Here is a 19,922-nt window from a genome sequence, read left to right on the forward strand (position 1 = left end):
AATGATGGGAGCATCTGGCACCACAGATGCCTGCCCAGGGGTGAACGTCGGCCATCAGTCAGCAAGGCACCATCAGGGCACATTCCRTGTTACCTAAACATGGGAGAAACCCAGTGCCCTGTGTACACTAGTAGCTGAAATAGCTAAAGTCACCACAGATTTGGGATTAACAGCCCCCAGGGCTCCTGGGAGACTGACTGTAAGCTCCATGCTAAGATACTCATTTATTTGCAAAGTCACCTGAGTTTGCAAGTATGAGAGAAGGGAAACTCCTTCCATCCTAGAGGCCTGGTTTCTTTGCAAAAGTACAGGGTATCTTGCAAAAAAAGCATCTTTCAATTACCAAAAAAACAAAACAACTGCCTTCTGTTTACTTTTATTGTAAGTAGGAAATGGTGCTCTGCATAAGCTTTTGGTTAATGTCCTGGACTACCCCAAGAAATAATTAGTTTAGTTCACCTTCTCCTTTCAGTGACACCAACCTAGCAAAATYTCAAGTCTTTATTACTTGCTTAAATCATAGGACAATTATAAATCGTTTATTCAGTGGAACAAAAACACACTGATGTGCTGTGCCCACTACAGTACCTGACAGCAAAATTATTATTTCCTTAAATTTAATCTTTAATGCTGTTTTATAGCAGAGCATATTGCCAAAAGTCAAGAACATTTTGTCAAATGCAGATTCGTATTCCAGCCTTAATGGGAACAATGTCTTTCCAGCTCCTTATTAGCTAAAATGATTGCAGCTTACTTGGGCACTTTGGGAATTACCATGTGTTTGTCCTGTAAACCCTGAGCTATATCCAGCATTACTTATGCAAATGCACCATCTTCTCCTAATGAAGCTTTTAGTCAAAAGCTCTGGATATTTCTATTCATTTGAGGCTATCAGACACAGCAGAGCTCCTGTTTGTATCTCATAGATTTCTATGACAGAAGATAATTTGTCAGACAGCAGAAACATAGGTTAAGACTAATTTGCAGATAGAGAGAGAGCTCACACGCAAGGTGAGAACAACCAGCCTTGCTCTGGGTGATTTCTAGATGGAGCTGCAGAGTGGAGAACAGTTACACGGGCTGAAACAGGGCCACCTGAGGATGGAGGCCATAGAAAGGCATCAGCACTAGTGTGACAAGAGATTAAAAGGTAGAAACCATGAGAGGACCTTCACAATCTCTGTTGTTTCCTTTGGTCGAAGGTGTGACTGGTTTAACTAATGGTGCCTGGTTTTGCTCCCACCTGAGTCTAAGGGAAAAATTACTGAGACTACTGCAGATGTTGAAAATAGGCACAGGTAAGGCATTARGTATCTTTTCACTAATTAGATCCTCCTTCTTTACATCAACAAAATCTGCTAAGAAAAGCCATTTATTGTGTATCTATTAGAACCTGCTGAGTTTTTTGCAAATACAGAAAATTCCTGGTCACTGAATGATTCTYGAGTAGCTTTGCTGGGGTCTGGACTCAACTGCATGGGAGCTTGAAGCATTTCAACACTTCAGCAAGCCAAGAGCAGGGTCCAGATCCATAAGGCTCATGGTTGGGCACAGTCACCGCTGCTGCCCTTCTGCCGCCCCTGAGCTGGCTATCACAACTGCAAAGCAAAGTTGGGGACCARGCCAGTCAATCAATCACGCCTTCCTACCTAAAACTTCCCTGGTCTGGCCCAGTCTAGCTGTGAGCAGTTGCTAGCTGAGTTATGCACCTTTGTGGCGTTCACAGGTTGATCCTCCTGCCTCTTATTCATCTCTACAAGTAGAAGGACCACTGACACGTCCAGAAGCACTTGTATCCAACAGGGACAAGGTTGGCTAAGGCACATTTTTAAATTTTGAAAAAGACCATTGCAGAAAAGCGGTCTGGTCTGTGGTTTCAGTGCTTTCTCTTTTGACACAATTTACATACTCTTAAGCAATTCCCACAGTTAGAGTATAACTTTATGGGTACTAAGGGAACTGCTCCCATTTATGGGAGCTGATACGTAGCCAAAAGATATTTGGCCTAGTAAAAAAMTGAGTGTGAGGAAAAAGGGCTTGGGTGAAAGAGAATGAGGAGAAAGAATAAGAAAACAGGAAGCCAGTTTGATCCTTCCAGAAGATATCCCTGTGATCGGCTCATTTTCCAGCYGTTTCCTAAAACATTGCACAGGTAGCTGGTAGCACAGTCTACCCCTACCTTTGCTCTGGGGGTGATACTAGCTACTTCTTGTTGGCACTGTGCTCTCCTATGCTTTGGACAGGTCTATGACTTTTTGTAGCAGATGGCCTAGTGATGATGCGACTGCTCCCATAATAAAAAATAAAATAAAAAATAATAATAAAAAGAAAGCTCAATACCTTGAAAATGTGGGATGACATTGAGGAAAAATGACCCATTTAGAGACGTCAAGAGCTGATTTCAAGTAGGAGAAACATCCTCAGGTGGTGAACGTAGGACTGAAGGCCATCAGAAGATAACAAGAAGGAAGGTTGTGCTGAGACCACAGAAAGGGATTTGGAGGGAAAAAAGGGAGAAGCAGTCTAGGAGTGCTAGAGCAAGGAGCATGCCAGAGGAAGGAGAAGGGAGAGAAGTCTACAATCAACCCCCACAGGAGAGCAGGACAGGTGGTTGGTCCAAGGGCAGACAGGCAGACCATCACAGCCAGGAGGGCCCTGCTATTGACCCCGTAGAGCATTTTGCTCCTGCTGCTGGGGGGAACCGAAAGTATGTGTGCAGGAGATGCTTGAAGGCCTCTGAACAACGAATYGGGTGTAAGGTGGGTCAGCTACCCAACTAAGAAGGTTGTGTTAAGTAATTTAGAAGTAAGCGTCAAAAAGCTGAGATTAAAAGACTAGAAGCAGGAAGGGGAGATGAACAAGATGGAGATGACAGGATTAAGAGAATAAGATSGAGTGAGAATGGGAGGAGAACAAATTGGAAATGGACCTGTTAAGAGAGGCCCCTCTAAGTCCAAAAGGGCAGTGGGGACAATAAATCTCCTCCAGGGTTAGCATGGGTCCATAAAGCCCCTGAGCCCCATGGTTCTTCTGCTGCTGACCCCTCCTACAGCCCCTCTTSCAGGACTGGGCCTGGTCAGAAGGCAAGCTAACCTCATGCAGGACTGAATGYGAGTTTTTTCTAGGAAAAGCTCAGGAGTCCACACATACAAATACACACCCAGATATTAATTCAGAAGTCACCTATCATGACAAGTATTTACATTAGGAAACCATTGGTATGATTTTCAGATGGGGGTACAGCTGCAAGAAGGCCAAAATATTCTCCAGATTAGTTCTTTTTCTATTGTTCTTTAAAATAAGCCTATGTCACTTTAAAAACGGCCAGTGATTAAATAATAAATATGTTTAATAGATATTTCATTACATGTATTTTTAGTGACTTTTGATATTAGCTATTGGGCACATCATCTGTCTTTTCTTTATTACTTCTGCAGATGAGAAAGAAGCAAAGAAAAAAATTCAATTTATCTCTATGATCTAACTTCAGAAGTTTACCCAAATAAGGACCTGTTCTCCCCTAAATCTTCCTGTATTGGTGCAGTGAGACAGAAAGGAACCTGCAGAACAGCCCGAGCAAGTCCAGCCCGCACTCCAGCTAGCCTCTAAGCAAAGTGCAGGGGGAAAATACAGGAACAAGGCAAATCTGCAGTCATCTTTTCTCTAGTTTACCCTCTCAGGTGCCAGCAGCTTGGACAGTCCCTAAATGCAAGGTTATCTKTGCATGGTTCTGTTTCGCAGTCCCTTGTGACCTGTGCTTCCATGAATCTTTCCATTTTCTTCTGAGCACATTTGTACTTCTGGTGCCCCAGGGTATCAGGCAGCAGCAACTGTTACACCGCAAGGACAAACTTCACAGAGAAGCACTTTCTTCATGTTGTTATAAGAACAAAATTCTCTGTTCCGCTGCTCTGTCACCCTCAACTGGAAAGAAGTTCCTCCTCACCTGGACATGGAACTGCCTGCGTTTCAGCTTATGCCCATTGCCCCTTGTCCTAGCGCTGGCCACCAATGAGAAGAGCCTGGCCCCTTTTTCCCTGCATTCTCCCTTCATGAACATGTTAATTATATCTCCTCTCAGCCTTCTCCCTCTACTCCCCTTAAAATCTTTGCCCCTACCAGTGCATTGCTAGTTGGTCTGTGGACCTCTGAGGCTGCATAGGGCAGGTATCTTCAAGCACCTCTGCTCCTGTCACCCACTCTGGGAGCCCTGGGGCATCCAGAAGCCTCTCTATTTCTCCTGTTTTTTTTTCTTTCTCTTACAGAGATCTAAGCAAAAAAAAAAAAAAAAAAAAAAAAAAAAAAAAAAAAAACACCACACTTCCAAGGCTAGACTGGCTTTTCAGCTTTGACATCCTGTAATTTCACTGCAAGTAGATATATGAATATTAGAAAAGCTGAAAGCTGGAAGGCAAAGAAGAGTTGAAGGCAGCAGAATCTCAAGCCCTGAGGGGATTGCATGCAGCTAGAAGAGAGTTAGGGATCAGTGACTGGGAGGGGAAAGTCCCATCCCAAATCCCAACYGGCAGCAGCATGAACAATAACAGGACACAGTACCCTTTTCATCAAAGAAAATTCATGCTTGTGTTTGTGCTCAACTGTTTTCCTAATGCCATGTTTTTGGSCTTTTTGTACAGCCAAACTCCAAAATAGCTGTAGAGGGTAAGGACTGAAGGGGAAGATTAGCCACAAAGGATCTGGCTTTCTAAGCAGTTCTCCATCAATGGTATGCTGGAAAAATCACTGCTGTAGAGCTTTTAAATCTTGAAGGATCCTCTCCATAACCCCTGGCAACCACTTATGYGATTCACATTATATTCATCAGCTTTGCATGCACAGTCCAATCTGGGGCTTTGAGTAGGTCTCCTGACCAGGCCCAGTTCTGGGAAAAGATCTGATTAATTCATATTAAAAAAAAATTTACTGAATGTAGAGTGATGCAGTGCCATGCGGTAGGAATAGGGGTGGACCAAGCTGCAAGTAAAATCATAAATATTTTGATCACAGAAAAAAAGGGGAGTTGGAAACCACAGAAGCTGTGTAAGATGCAACTTTCTGTCAATACGCTGCCATGGGCACGTACACAAAAGCACATTGACAGAGCTATCATGATGAGATCATACTTTGCAGACACTCAACTTTAATGAGTCTCATATTCTGTAAAGCCTATGGTCATGTTTAATGGAATGAAACTAGCAGCAATCACAAATAAAAGCTGTGTTGGCAGTGCTGTGTCTGGATGTTGGTGCTGACAACAAAAAATAAGGACAGAAACAGCAGATAGAAATTGTTGCCGCAGCTGGACCACATCTGCAGCTGGGCAGAAAACAAGGACTTTTGCATCTCACAATTACAAAGTAAAGGCCCATCTTTTCAACAATCCAGCTACTGGAAGCTAGAGGGTACCCTGAAATATGAGAAATATCATATTCCTTTCAGACACAATCCATACACTGAGATTGTAAATGACTARACTAGAAGCAGGGTCTTGTTGAAAGGATGAATCTTCAGAGAAATACAGTCTCCTACTCATTAAGCTGGACATAGCCCTGCTCAGGTGCTCCCCAGTTTGCCCAGAGCTGTCCCAGCCCCACAGCCCTGGGGCTGCCAGCACCAGGGTCTGCCGCAGCACTGAGCTGGTCGTGCCCCTGTGCTGCTGCTTCAGTCCCAGGAGGAGATGAGCTTCGGCTGCTGCTGCTGCTGAGAAGGGCAGCTGCCAAACCACCACTTTCATCTAGGGCAGGATGTTAGGCAGCTCCCTGCACAGCCCGGATGAGCAGAGACCAGTTTCCCTTCCTCCTTCTCTGTGCCCAAGCCACAAACACACACTGAAACAGTGCTCTGTCTTATCCTTGCCCCACAGCAAAGCAGGATCTGATCAGTTCCCTACTCAACTATAAACACTGGCAGCTCCCATACATTTTGGTTGCTACAATAGTTTGAGATTCCTATCAAATTCTGTGTGTATATGTGTCTACATATACACATGGTTATAAAACTAGGGAATTCTAAGCAAACAGTAGCATACACAGAACGAGTGTGGGTGGCCCACCATGAAAGTGGCTCAAACACCACAAGAACAGCAGGTAGCTACACACTAGGAAATGAATGGTTATTACCTTATGAAAAACCATACATCTTTCTCCAACACTTTCCTTTTCATGCTCCTGGTTGCCATACACTCATCCCTGTGAGCCAGCTGAATGCCATATGTAAGCTCTTCCACAGACACAAGAACATAGGTGAACTCCATGACACTTAAAAGTGAGTAAAGATCTGTGAGAAAGAGTTGAACGCTGTAACAAACTTGTAGATGGGTTGTAGTCACCTCCATTCCAAATATATTTATATTATAATATGCAGACAAAATCAAAAATATGCAGGAATAGGGACAACCTCATCAGAAAACTCTAAGCATTGTAAATACAGGATAGTTGGGCAAAAAAGGAAGATAGAAGAGAGGATATTTATTTAAATCTGTTTCAGTACTACTGCTCTAAAGCACACTGCCCAGCAAGAGGCCTGCATTCTTCAGTCATGTGCTGCTTCTGATGTTTGGACATGGAGATAGATTTGTTTCTCCTTTGAAGCTCCTTGCCTGCAAGAACAACATGACATGAGCAGTAAATCAGGAATGGATGCATTCAATGAGCACCTAACTGCAAATTCATCACTTGTCTTCACCTCTTCTCCAAAGAAAATGAGCAATTGATCTTTAAAGCCCTGAGGCTTGTTCTGGCTCTTCAGTAGTTACTGGTGATTTACTTCATTACAAGAGTAGCTGGTATTAAGACTGCTCTTTCTCTGTTCCACAAGATGAATTTCTGTTTGTTGTAAAGCACAAATTATAAGAGGGTTGCAGGAGGTTTGAGGGGCTAGTGCAGTTGGTGCAGGGAAGAAGCAGGCAGTCAGAGGTGAGGGGTGACAAGACATCTCAGAATACAGAGATAAATGACCACCTCTGAGCCATTTTAAGTATTATTTTGGTTACTTTTCCTTCATAAGAAATGGACGCACTCAAGTTATCAATAATTTGATGCATCTATCATCTGATTATTTGTTAGAACTGACATGCAAAGGAAAAAGGCCATCATTTTATCCTACCACTTACAACATAACTTGGTCACAAATCATTTCACTCAAAGTGCCTAAAAAGTAGACTGATAGAGCCATTAAAAACATAGGGAAATTTTGAAAGTAATCACTTAGGGGGTTGGCTTGCTTGGGTTACCCCCTTTCTGTATGGCATGTATAAGTCAATGCAAGCTCATCACCCTGACTCACCTGTGCAAGTTTTCAACATCTTCAACTGTCTCAGGCAGAACTCTTCCTTTAGTTTCAGGCAGAAGTAAAACCAATCCACCCGCAATTAAACCAAGAACAGCTTCAAATCAAACAAAGCAAAGACTTTGTTAGCATACGCTACTCTGCGGCATACACACCTTCTTTCTGATCATTATCATTAGTATCATTATCATTAAATAAGAAAAGAATTATGTGAAACTTTTTGTTGTTGTTGTCGTTCCAGGACTGAGACAATCTAACTCACAGAAGAACAGTAATTCATCAGACTTAAATCAGTTATAAATATTAATCCAACCCAAATGTAGCAATATTTCTCAGATCTGTGATGTTTGTCAAATAGACATTCGTCTTTAGCATTCTTTAAAAAAAGAAGGAGCAATATTAACAAAAAAAACAATACAAATGCATAACCAAGCTCCAAGTTACTCTAAACTGGAGGTTATGGGTTCTAAAAGAGAGAATGTGTTCTACGGAATTTGGTGCAACCGCCTCAGCAGTTTTCCTCCCTTCACAGCTTGGGCCCCCTTGCTGGCCCTGAGGAGCAGCCTGCGAGGAGACAAGGTGGCACTTACTGAACACTATCAGGGGCAGCTCCTGCCACACCTCCACCAGCCTGTAGACGATGAAGGGGGCAACGACTCCACCGATGTCACACAGGGCAGAGCAGACCATGACGCCAAGGTTCCTGGTTCAACAGCAAAGGGATTGCATTAGTGGGAATGTCTGCTGCAGGTGGAAAGGAACCAGCTCTGACCTCATATAGAGCTGCTSTGCAGAACACACAAAATAACAAAATAGTTAGAAAAGCCCTAATTTTCATAGCTGGTGGGCAAATCCAGAAATTCAGACCTATATAGCGCAAGAATAAAAATCTTCACAAAGAGTTCATCTGTATTTTCACATGAGAAGGATGAATACATTCCCAAGGYTAAAGAGAGAATCATCCGCAGAGAATCTAAGTAGAATATCCAAACAGATTTAGTAAGAATGTAAAATATTCAACTACAGTAGATCTTAGCTGTCCAAGGGGTGTCCAAAAATCCTTCTGTTGCTAATGCACAGTACTGCAACTGTAAATAAAACTTTAAACTGTCKTATCCTGCATTCATTTTGATAAAGAAACTAAGAGTTTTGTAACTTCATACGTAGTGCAATCTCACATATAATCGGCTCCTTTCTAGTGAAGAAAGAAAGTGTGAGATTCACCTCACCAACACAAACACCTACGCTTCACACAAGGGCATATGATACATCTACCTCTCATTGTGATCACTGGGAAAAAGCAGGAAATTGAAGGGTTGACATCTCTAAAGCTTTAGATATCTGTATCTCACATACCTGCTGCTGAGCAGGTTGTCCTGCAGCCAACATACAGACAGTGGAGAAAACCAGACCTAAGATCACAGACTTGGAATTCACTATAGCAGCACTGACTCTGGATAGATCCATCTAAAGGTTGTTTTGGTACAAAAGAGGCCCAAATTCAAATACACAGGAACTAAGATCCCTTATCCACTTGGGCTGTCTCCATTTTTCCCTTGAATTCACTTCCTGGCCAAGGGGCTGGCTGGGAGAAGGGGCACCTACCTGATATACGTCGGATACAGTTCAGTGTTCACAAAGCAAACCATTTCAAAGGCCATTGTGATTCCCATCCGCCCAATGCAAGCGGCGATCACTTTCAGCCAGTGTAGGTCTGCAAGCAAAGCATATGGAAAACATTTACATATTTCCAAAGATTTAGAGGGAATCAGTTAATGAACCAACGCCATAGTTCTCAACTCTGCTGCAGGAGATGCAAACAGTTGGCACCACATGAGTTGCAGTTTGGGAAGTTCCCAAAACAACATACAGGACCCTGGGGCTTTCAGATTTATTTATTTGTTGTTTAGCTACAGATTGACCTCGTTTCACTTGGGCTATATAGGGAGGTAGACTAGCCCTGCTCCCAAGAGGCGACGTTAGGGTGGGGAAGCTGTGCCAGGCCTCCGGTGACTCACCCTCTGGGATCAGGGCAGTGACAAGGCAGGCAGCTCCAGCCACCAGATTTGATGCAGCCCATGGGTAGCGTCGCCCGACGCGGTCAATGGTGGCGATGATGATGAAGGCAGCTGGGAACTCGACAAGAGCAGAATAGAGAAAATCCAGATACATGTTCCCACCAGCTATTCCCATGTGCATGATGAGGCCCTGGTAGAGGATGGAGCTGGTGAACCTAGGTAGAGAAGAGTGTTACCAACTTCATTATTTACTCAGAGGACTGAGGTCTGCTTCCTGCTGGAGCGTTATAAGGAGAGCAAACAAAAGCCACCAGAGGAACCAACTTCAGCCACAACATTTTTATGGAAACCCGTGAGCCTGTGGAACAGGATGGGCAATGAAGGCCTGCATGGGGAATCACACTGCCTCAGATGAAGGCTGGTGTAACTGAGCCTGCACTAGCACAAGCTAGGCTAGGGCCCACAGCATTTAAGCCGGGAAGTGATTTAGAGACTGGTACCTCTTACACCACCAAAAGATTTCTGTGTTCTGGAGTGCCCCCTGCTAGCTTGCTGAGGGACAGCACTTTTCTTAGGTTCAGTGATCAGTGCTCCTGCAGTGCCCAACTCTGATTTATTTGAAATACTGAAAGCCTCCTCAGTAAGGAGGGAAGGAAAAAAAAATTAATGCTTTTTTCCCCCAATTACACTTCTTCTGGGGGGACCAGCGGGGTGGTAGGAGGGTGGAGGAAGAAGAATGTGCAGAACATGTCTCTGCTGGTTTCACACATTTCAATATAAGCTATAGAAAAGCTATAGAAAAAATCTATAGAAATTAATGCACACCAGGAGGATGCACATCCCAGGGTAATAAGTCAACAATTCCTTGAGAAAAGATTAAATATACCAGAAGCCTTCTGTATATTCAGAACCTGAAACAAAATCTAAAACAAGGCTAGAAATTTAAACTAAAAAGAAAATACTGAAGGTTTTCTTTTTACCAGTTGTACATCAAAATGAAAGTATTTTTCCTCATCTGTGGTGTCCTAACAAGGTCAAAGAGGGAAGGGGTCTGTCTTCCACCATCTTCCTCTTCAAATTTAATATCCTGCAGAAAAACCAGAACAACGTTCATTGGGGTGCAAGACTTGTACCCTCCTTAGGAAAGCAGCTGGAGCCACATTCACACGCTCCAGCTCTTCAGCGCACGCGACGGCCCCTGGAGACACTGATCTGCTGTTGCCCAAGTCATTGGGGCAACAGTCCAGGACTACAGCAGAATTCCCCATGGAGAATTTTTGCTGTTCCATGTTTTTTAAAAAAAAAAAAAAAAAAAAAAAAAAGATTTCTTAACTTATTTACGATTTATGTAAGGGAAATTTTATCTTTTTTGCTTAGCCAGTCTTGACACAATTCTTCTTTCTTAACATCCTGTCACTATGCTAGAGATTACTACCTTGCTGATTAGGGGGAAGAAGCAGTAAGTTTCTGTTGAGGGGAATTGAAAGAAGAAGTAACTAAGGCTTCCTTACATCTATAAGCAAACTTCAAGCTCACCTCAAGATGGGAAGGCATCTTCTTCCGATTTTTTTTGGCCATATCACTAATAATTTTCATGGCTTTCTCATTTTTCCCTTGAGATATCAGCCACCTAGGAGACTCTGGTAGGCACCTACAACACAAGTGAGGGGACGCTATTATACCAAAAGTTAATGCCCGTGGAGTACTCCTATGTATGGAGACTATAAGAACAGTATAGACAATATTTTTTCCTCTCATCTTCCACACCTACCTCTAAAGCTTATTCCAGAGGAAAAAAGAGCAATTGTAGTGGCTTTAGTAAAAGATGAGTTCATCAAAAATCTATCTGAAAGGTCTTTGAGAACAGTGTAATAATTTATTTAGACAGTCCACCAAAACTGGCTCCTCTTAAGGAACCATTTTTAGATACACTATCACAGACCAAGAAAAATTATTCACAGAAATCGATTCCTATTATTTCTATCCTCTTGATCTAGCTAAAAAATATCTTGTATCCAAAGCATTCAAAAGCTGAAAAATATTGATCATAAACCTAAAGGTGAAGTCATACATCTTTCTTTTGTTGGATCAAAGACTTGAAAGTTTTTCTTCAAAGAATGTGTAAATAACTCATCACAATTATGCAATTATTTAGCAATGTTTCCATAGCCCTCTTTCCAACATGGGCTCCACTCRGTTATTACTCTTTGCATTAACTGGCCTAAGTGTCTAAAGAGCAGTGCAAAGTTTATCAAGGCTCAGGGACCAAAAGAGGTTGCTTGTTTGGCCTTACATGAAGACAATGAAAGCATGTTTACCAGTAGTAGAGCAGGAAGAAGAAGCTTGGCAGGGTAACCGTGAGCTGCAGCCATCTCCAGTGAGGAATTGCATAAGCAATGGCATCAAACAGAAGGAGTCCAACTGAGAAGGCCGCCTGATAGAGAATCCCCACTGTTCTCCTGTATCTGGGACCAACAACTTCTGTGACTAAAAATGCATAGAAACAGATGAATGATACTTCAGAGATGACAGCTCAGTGCAGGGCCCATAAAAAAGAAATGTTACATTAATACCCTGAAAAGAAGCTTCTTACAAATTCCGGACTTGGCATAAAATTTCAGAAGAGAAGGAAGAGAAAAGAACATTTGGGTTGATCTAAGGCATTCCATTATCACATTATCATCTTCTACCATTGAATAAATCAAACACTCCCTCAAAACACAGAAGATTTTATTGTAAAGTCAACATGCTACCCTGAACATAACACCTCCAATCTGAATAGAATTTCTTTCTTTCTCTCTCTCTCTCTTTTTTTTTTTTAAGTGCACCCTTTCATCCTTCATCTCACTCTCAACATACAAGAAATATTTGCTTTGAAAAATGATACTTGGAGCTTCCCAGACAGGACGATTTCATGGCAAATTTGCTGTTTACAAACATCACATCATGGGATAGGCCTTGAAGGTTAATTGATGCAGAACTAAGAAATATTAATTATTTTGTCATGCAAGCATAACCACATGTAAAATTTTGTATTTGGTTGTGTCTCATTTCAAGAGAGCAAACAATAGAAAAAGAACAAAATGCAATTATTTAGCAATTCAAGGAACTGCTTTGTTTTGGAATCACAGCCTAGTTCACGTTACTTGGGCAAATATTAAGTAGAAACAATCAACATCTTTGGCTCAGAAAGATTCTGAGCTTAAAAACAGTTGAGAGACCAGTGTCCAAAATAGCACAGTAACAAGGCTGGTTCAGTCACTATATTCTTTCCTAGGTATTTAGTATTGACTAGCTGGAGGATCAGGATACAACTTTAAATTGGCTTTGGGTCCAATTCCATGYGGCTTCTCTCATGAGCTACTTTCAAGGAGAACCCCAAAGCAGCAAAGTGCATTTGAAGAAAACAGGGTAGGACAAGTGACCATCCTGAAATGAGTTTTATACTATAAAAATGGCAGTTTCTCTGAAAGTGGTGATGAAAGTTTCATCAGTGCCAGAAAAAGATTTAAGAGTCTAAAGAAGGGTCTGTAGCAGGCACAGGAAGGAASCAGCCCATCCTGGCAGAATGGCCTAGCTCTGGGCTAGATGTTTATATTTAGGTTTTATCACAGACATCTGGATCACTGTATTAGTAAAATGTTTGTGCTAAAGGAATTAACAGTAGTTTAAAGTGTTCCTATTTATATTTCTACCACTACCGGTTAACTGAATGGAATGGTGTTGGCTACTTGCTCAGAGCTATTTGGTAGGGTCACCTACCCTGCTAATCCAGGTAATCCTGAATTTGAAATACATCAGTTGAAATATTTTACTTGTTGCTCTGTTGATGACTTGTTCATTTATTGCTGAAAGGTTCAGTTTTGCAAGACAGAGGCCCTGGTGGCTCGGCAAACCCCGGAACTGGGGAACAAGCACCAAGACGGCCCCCAGCTCAGCCCTGGCACAGCAGAGCACTGCTCATCAGCCACAAAATCAATCCCCGCACGCGGCTGTCCTGGTACCGCGGTCGCTGGGACGGGTGCGTGGYAGTGGCTCGGCTGGCACCGGTGGTGACAAAGCGAGGGCATTTCTGCCTTGCAGCTGTGAGCAGCGCGGCGTGGGGAGAAACACCACGACAGCCAGGCTCTACCCCCTGCTTCGAAAGCCCCAGCTTGGCCTTCACTCAAAGGAGTGCACAACACCAGTGCACTCAAATAGCTGTCTTTTCCTCAACAAGAACATGCTGTTCYGCAGTTATTTTTAGCCTGTAAAGCCTGCTTGCTTTTTATTGCTCTTCATAGCACCAAAATGCCTTCAGTTTTCCCCATTCTCCACATGTGTCTCCATGGGCCTCCTTTGTCCTCAGCTGTGACTCAGTTGCCAAAGCTGAGCACCAGGTAGCTGCAACCTGCCCCGGTGTGTGCATCCTCCCCAGCTATCACCCTGGAAGGGGGGCTCAGGTCTGGCAAGGGCAGAGCTGTACCACAGGGAACAGACAGCCCTAATTTCCCATCGCTCGTCTCATCTTGGAAGGCCACTATACTTTGGGAAAAACAAGCGTCAAACAAAAAGCCAAAGACAATGACTTTCCTCAAGATCAGCTTGTATATATAATTTCAAAGAGCTGTAAAGGCTTTTTATTCGCTGTTTTTTTATTCATTTTTTTCACCTTGTCTTCCATGGAAGAGACCTGAACTCACCCATGATATAGCCCGCAGTCCAGCAGCCCTTGCTGACCAGTCCTTGCAGGAAACGGAAGATCAATATCCACAGGTAGGTAGGCACAAAGACCAGAAGAATGCCACAAATAGTATTTGCAAGTATGGTAGTTAAGATGCACAACTTACGACCAAACCTCGATTGGAAGAGAACACACATAAGCCAACATACCAATAAGGAAGATATAGATGTTTTACGTGATCAAGAGAGCTATGCACCCATTGTTAAAAAAAAAAAAAAAAAAAAAGAAAGAAAACTTTGCAATAAGGCATAGACACAACACCAACTTTTACTGCTAGCCCATTTCTCACTCACTTGTCAGATCCTTGAAAACTACTGTGGCAACTGCTCTGCAGTTCCAGAAGGGCTTTCAAGGTTGTTTGAAGGAAGAAAAATTTCCTCAGCAGGAGCTGAATAGGCCCATATTTACACATATTTGTAGCTGCTATCTCCAAATGCCTGAGTAGGCAGCTTATTCTTTTGTTATTTAGCACACAGTGAGGGGGAAAAAAAAGTAAAGATTACTATTATGGCTCTAATATACCTGTGTGGGCCAGGAGGAACATATTTATATACAGAAAACTTAATTCTGTAAAATATTTTGTGTATGAATCCAGTCCCAAGTGGGCTGGACTTCACAGCTAGAGAACAGGACCTGTAGCAGTAACGGTCTTTAGATGGGAGAAAAGAGAGAAGGGGTCTTCTAATATTGCCATTTATTTATTTTTCGAYTAAACTGTCTGGCCAAATTTGAGTATTTTCTCACAGACCACATGCTTGCCATGTGGCAAGCCAAGAGTATAGCATGCATCCCACTGTGGATCCTCCAAGGGAGGACTTTATCTGCTGCATATACAGACCTGAAACACCTTGCAGAAAAAGCAAGGTTTGTAGGACTCGCAGAGCATGAAAGATTGGCAGTTTACATAAACTATCACTTACAATTTGTTCACCCATGAACAAGAGTGGTCACTTCTAATACCATGAGTTAATACCTAGGTGATTTTCCTTATTTTGAAAAGAGTAGAGATAGCAGTTGCACAACTTCTCTCTACCTTTACTTCAGCTTTAGCTGCKGAACATTGATAAAGGAGGTCACGTGTTTTTACGATCACACTACACGTACCTGTCTGCTACATAGCCAATGTTTACAGAGCCGATAAAAAACCCGGCGTTCACACACGACTGAAAGAGATCCAGCTTCCAAGAATCCTCACACACCAGGTCAAACTAAAGGAGCAACCACAGGTAAAAGCAAAACAGTGAAATTGGGAACTAGTTCACACTTGCAAAGTCTCCTTAACTTCAACTTAAACACATGTCTGGGTTGACACCCATTTTATCAACATCTTGGAACATCATTGATATAAGTGTCCAACACTGAAAATAAGATCAAGCCTTTGAGTAGTTCTCTCATGCCTCATCTTTACTACTGGGAAAAACAGTAGTTAGGTGCTTGCCAAAACTTCCAATGCACATTATACCTTGTTCAAACTCTGTTAATCAGACTAGGTTTTCTAAATTTGTGGGTTTTTGTTTGGTTTTTTTTTTTTTTCCTTCCCACTGGTAGTTAATGTTTCTAAGCAGTTCTAGCTGCCCCACCTCCTTGTATACCATGGCAGCACTTGAAAAGTACTCTGGATTGGGCATACTATATTCCCCAGAGCTGTTCCAGCTATGCTCTATTTGCTATGCTCTCCATGAAGCACCCATAGTGCCTCACTGGGGAAGTAGGGAATGAGACACTGAGAGGGTTTTGGAAGCAGGAGAAAATATGCTACAGTCTGACTTGTACAGAGATGTGGCATCTCGCAGACATGGCCAAACTTTACCAAAGATATTTGCCATCTGGTCTTAGCCCTTGCATGAGAAAATAAGTTACTAGACGATAAATTATTTAAAACATCCTCAAGATAGCATTCTGAATCCCTTTCTGTCCCACTGGCAAGCTGGGTTTATTCAAAACTATGCATCTTTGATCCATGGAAAAAACAACATCCACCCTGTGAGGATACCATTTCATGTGTAATTTTTTCCTTTGAGTAAAGTTTTCTCTGTGCTGTCCTTTGCCCTGCTTCCCTGCCAGAGCAAGGGACAACACACAGGAGCAGGATGGCCTCAGCAGAAACAGCCACAGCCAACACAAGACACTGGGAAAAGCTTGTGCGCAAAGCTGTGGCTATTGCAGACCCCCCAAGAGAGCCCCAGTCAAGCCCCCTGCACCACAGCATTTACCCAAGTTTGTGCAGGGGAAGTTGTCCAGCGCAGGCTGGGCTGTAGAAGCATTGAGCTGTCCTCCCTAGGGGAGGCAGTCATTATAGACTGCCCGAAAAGCCTGGGTAGTTCATTTCTTCACCTTAATATCATGCAGTCCATATTTTACGGGAAGACACACACATACAATACACATCTGCTTTCATTGATTTTTTTCCTCATTTCCTTTTATAACCCTCTATTAAGTCAGAAACTTACAACAAGGTGCTACAATCACTAGAACCTTGAATTTAACAGCTCTTACATTTGTTTTATCAAGTTCTATTAAATTTCTAGAGGTGTCAGAAATCAGTTTTTCTTTGTACTAAATTGATGATGAAATCATTCATCAAAGTACGGATTTTATAGACAGCCAAGTCTTAAAATACTGAGATGCTTCAAATAAGCTATTTTCAATTATTCTAAAAAAACACATCCAAATTAAAAAAGAAAAAAAGAGAAAAAATAAAGCAAACAAGCAAAAACCAGCCCTTGGCTTTTCTGTAGTTCCTTTGCAATACAAACAGCTTAAAAGTGGGGAGGTTCTTTAGGAGTGGGCCTGCCCCCACGGTGGCCAGGTTGGTTTGGTGAGCTGAGGCTTTTGATGTCTGGTGTGGAGCGGGGTGGGGGGGAKGTTTACACATCTCCACCAATAGGGACTAGGGCTTTATTTAAACCTGGGCTTTATCTACACAGCGATTTATTTGCTGAAATGCTTTTTGGCTCTGCAGCTGGAGGTGGGAGCATGAACAAGGCAGGACGGCAGCGGAGCTATTTTAGGTGGATGTGGCAGCAGGAGTTGATCCCCCCACCTCCAGGTGAGTATACAGGTGTCCGCTACATATTTTGGCTACCTATAGAAATAATATACCTTTATATACAGTAAAAAAATGTAAAAACACACGAGCAGACCCAGTCTTGCAGGTGCGCTCCGACCCTGGAGCTGCCCGCGCTGCCGGGGAGGCCGGAGGAGGGCACTCACCTCYGTGACCAGGGAGGACCCCTGCGTGTCGTAGAGCCAGCCGTGGGTGCAGGCGGCGAGGGGCAGCRCGCCGGCGTTGCGGGGCGCCGCCAGCGGGTCGCTGCAGGCCAGGCCCGTGTCGTTCCAGTCGACATTGTAGCGGCGGCAGCGCCTGGCGAAGGGGTCGCCGCGCTGGCCCCACTCGGGCACCGTGTAGCGCAGCTCCTCGTCGCGGCTCCAGCCGCAGCGGCGGCTCAGCTCGGCCGCGCCGGGGCTCAYGCAGCGGTGCTCGGGGATGAAGCCCAGGAACACGATGCCCACGTACACCGGCGTGAAGGCGGCCGAGAGCAAGCACAGCACCAAGAAGGTCTGCTTTTGGAACCGGTCGAACTCGCCGACGCTCTCCAGGATGTCATCCAGGGTCCGCATTTTTGCATTGCACTCTTGCAAAATAATAATAAGGAAAAAAAAAAAAAAACTTACCTAGGTCCTCTCCACCGCACTGGTATATTTAGTTGGCCGCAAAGCTATTTAAGTAACAAAGACATTTGACCAAAAGTCAAGATTAGCTCCATAAATTATTAAGCTATGTGTTGCAAGCTTTATTTTTTAGGTTTCATTTGAGAGCAAACCTTGATTGACCCAAGGAAAATTTGCATTTAACCCCTCATCAGGGAGCCTCTCTTTTGTCCAGAAAAGCAGCTAACAGCCAGAACACTGTTTCTTATTAAGCCAAATCCACTCTTTCGACACTAGAAGCATTCGGACAAGCGTAGACGGAAAATCCCGTCAACAAGTGAAAAGTTTAGCACAGTAATTGCTGGGCAAACCTTGTCTGTAAACAGACATGCCATATTAACTAGTTTTTTGTTTGTTTGATTTTCAAATAGACTTGGAAATAGAAGTGTTCCTACACTGAAACTTAGTACAGGGGAGAAATATGTCCTGCGAACTCATGTGCTGACCCTGTTACTTCTTCACTCTCCACATGTCCCCATTTCCAAAGAAACTCTCCTCCTCCAACTACAACAGGAACACATTTTATCTGACAATAATTCTTTCAAAAATGTGATACAAAATATTAAAAATATTAAGATTATGCACTGGAACTAGCTAGAGGAAACCAAGATACACAGTAATCAAGACAGAGACAACTATTGCTTACTGCAGGCTTGTAAGACTTTGCAAAGGCAAACTTTTTTTTTCCTGGTGCTCAAAAACTAAGAAATGAATGAAGAAATGCATCAGGTTTCACTAGTGTTTCATACTACCCATAGACAGATACCAGCTACTCCAACACCTTTGCTGGCAACAGTAGCTTTCATAAGAAGGAAAAGCATGAATGAAAGATAACATTTTAGAGACRGAAAAAAAAAAACAAAAAAGAAAATGGTCTAGAGAGTAACATGCCCAGATTAAGCAACTGCACACAGATTAAAGACCTATTCCCATGCACTCCAAAAGCCAAGCAAGTTAACAAGACAGTTTTGAAGCAAAGATACAGACCAGAGCCAGTTCTTCATCCAGCTTAATGTGTCACTGAAAACTCTGTTCAACTTCAGTGTAATTATGACCTAGCCAGCTGTAAAAACTGCTTTGAGATCAGCACTCCCCAAGTATTATTTATATTAGACAGACCTACCACCTCCTCAAGCAAACCATCCCCCTCCAAAACAGAATAAAGCAGAATAGCAGAAGTAACACAGTAACAAGAGCACTGCTTATGCAACTACTTAGAGCTGCATTACTTTGCGCTAAGCACACAACCWCCTCGGAACCACCACTGTGATTCCCTGGACTTTTGCCTCCTCGGAAGGTCCATGTGGAGCAGCAGGGGCCAGCGCAGCACCAGCCCCACTCACTGCCCTCCCCTGCTTCCACCCCAGGCAGGAGGCACGTTTGCAAACAGCTGAAGCAAGGAAAAATAAGTCAAGCCCTGCACGGAAAGTACATGTTTAAAGCAATTGGTCTGTTTTTTAAAAAAAGTTTTGCACCAAGTTATTTTTTTTTCCAAGCTTTTTTTTTTTTTTTTTTTTTTTTGGCGCTTAATCCGTTTGCAGTAGAGTGTATGAGTTCAAATTAAAAGGTTAGACCAGGATTTTCCCCAATTTCCCATTACTCTCTACCAGAGAGGAGATAGGTAACACTTCATTTCCCTCTGGACCAGGGTTGGGCACTGCACTGTGCAGGTGTCTCGCAGCCTTCCACCTCCGAGCGAGCTGTGCCACATGCTGTAGGTGTCCCTGCTGGAGCAGGAAGGTTGGACTAGATGATCTSTAGAGGTCCCTTCCAACCTTGAACATTGTGTGATTCTGTGAGCTGACTGGCCAGCTGGGTACCCAGCCCAGAATCCATCAGGAAGCCACTGAAGTCTTCCCATGCTGCCACAAGTTGCTGTAATTTGTGCATACTGGTCCCTGGCTCCCCAACATCCTTGTAACATTTCCTCCTTCCTATATTTAACCAAGTGTTCCACTGGAAAAAAGTTTCCTGAACAAAGTTAGGCATTCAGCTCTGCACAAGATAAGTTTTAGTCCACATATCCCCACCTGCTTTGATGAAAAGTGGACAGCAGTTCCAAAACTAGACATTTAAGTTACTGTTGTCAGCTGCCTGTTATTAGAAACATGTCCTTGATATTGTTCAGATAAGCATTCCCAGATAGCATAGAGTTGTTCTATCTAAGCCTCATTACACAGTCA

At 43.1% G+C, this 19,922-nt stretch overlaps 1 protein-coding gene across 1 annotated transcript; it reads right to left on the reverse strand.

Annotated features, from left to right (window-relative positions):
* Nucleotides 1–6,335: 6,335 nt before the first annotated feature.
* Nucleotides 6,336–17,747, reverse strand: SLC22A2 (solute carrier family 22 member 2). The gene is made up of 11 exons (XM_026044738.1): nucleotides 17,242–17,747; nucleotides 15,133–15,236; nucleotides 13,988–14,142; nucleotides 11,624–11,792; nucleotides 10,842–10,956; nucleotides 10,286–10,392; nucleotides 9,306–9,520; nucleotides 8,893–9,001; nucleotides 7,878–7,990; nucleotides 7,285–7,384; nucleotides 6,336–6,598 (listed from the first exon to the last, which is right to left on the reverse strand). The coding sequence occupies exons 1-11, from the start codon at nucleotides 17,647–17,649 to the stop codon at nucleotides 6,532–6,534; spliced, it is 1,662 nt and encodes a 553-aa protein (XP_025900523.1). The 5' UTR covers nucleotides 17,650–17,747; the 3' UTR covers nucleotides 6,336–6,531.
* Nucleotides 17,748–19,922: the final 2,175 nt, after the last annotated feature.

The sequence above is a fragment of the Nothoprocta perdicaria genome, unplaced genomic scaffold, assembly GCF_003342845.1.
Source record: "Nothoprocta perdicaria isolate Ctin4 unplaced genomic scaffold, notPer1 scaffold_38, whole genome shotgun sequence".
Lineage (NCBI taxonomy): Eukaryota > Metazoa > Chordata > Aves > Tinamiformes > Tinamidae > Nothoprocta > Nothoprocta perdicaria.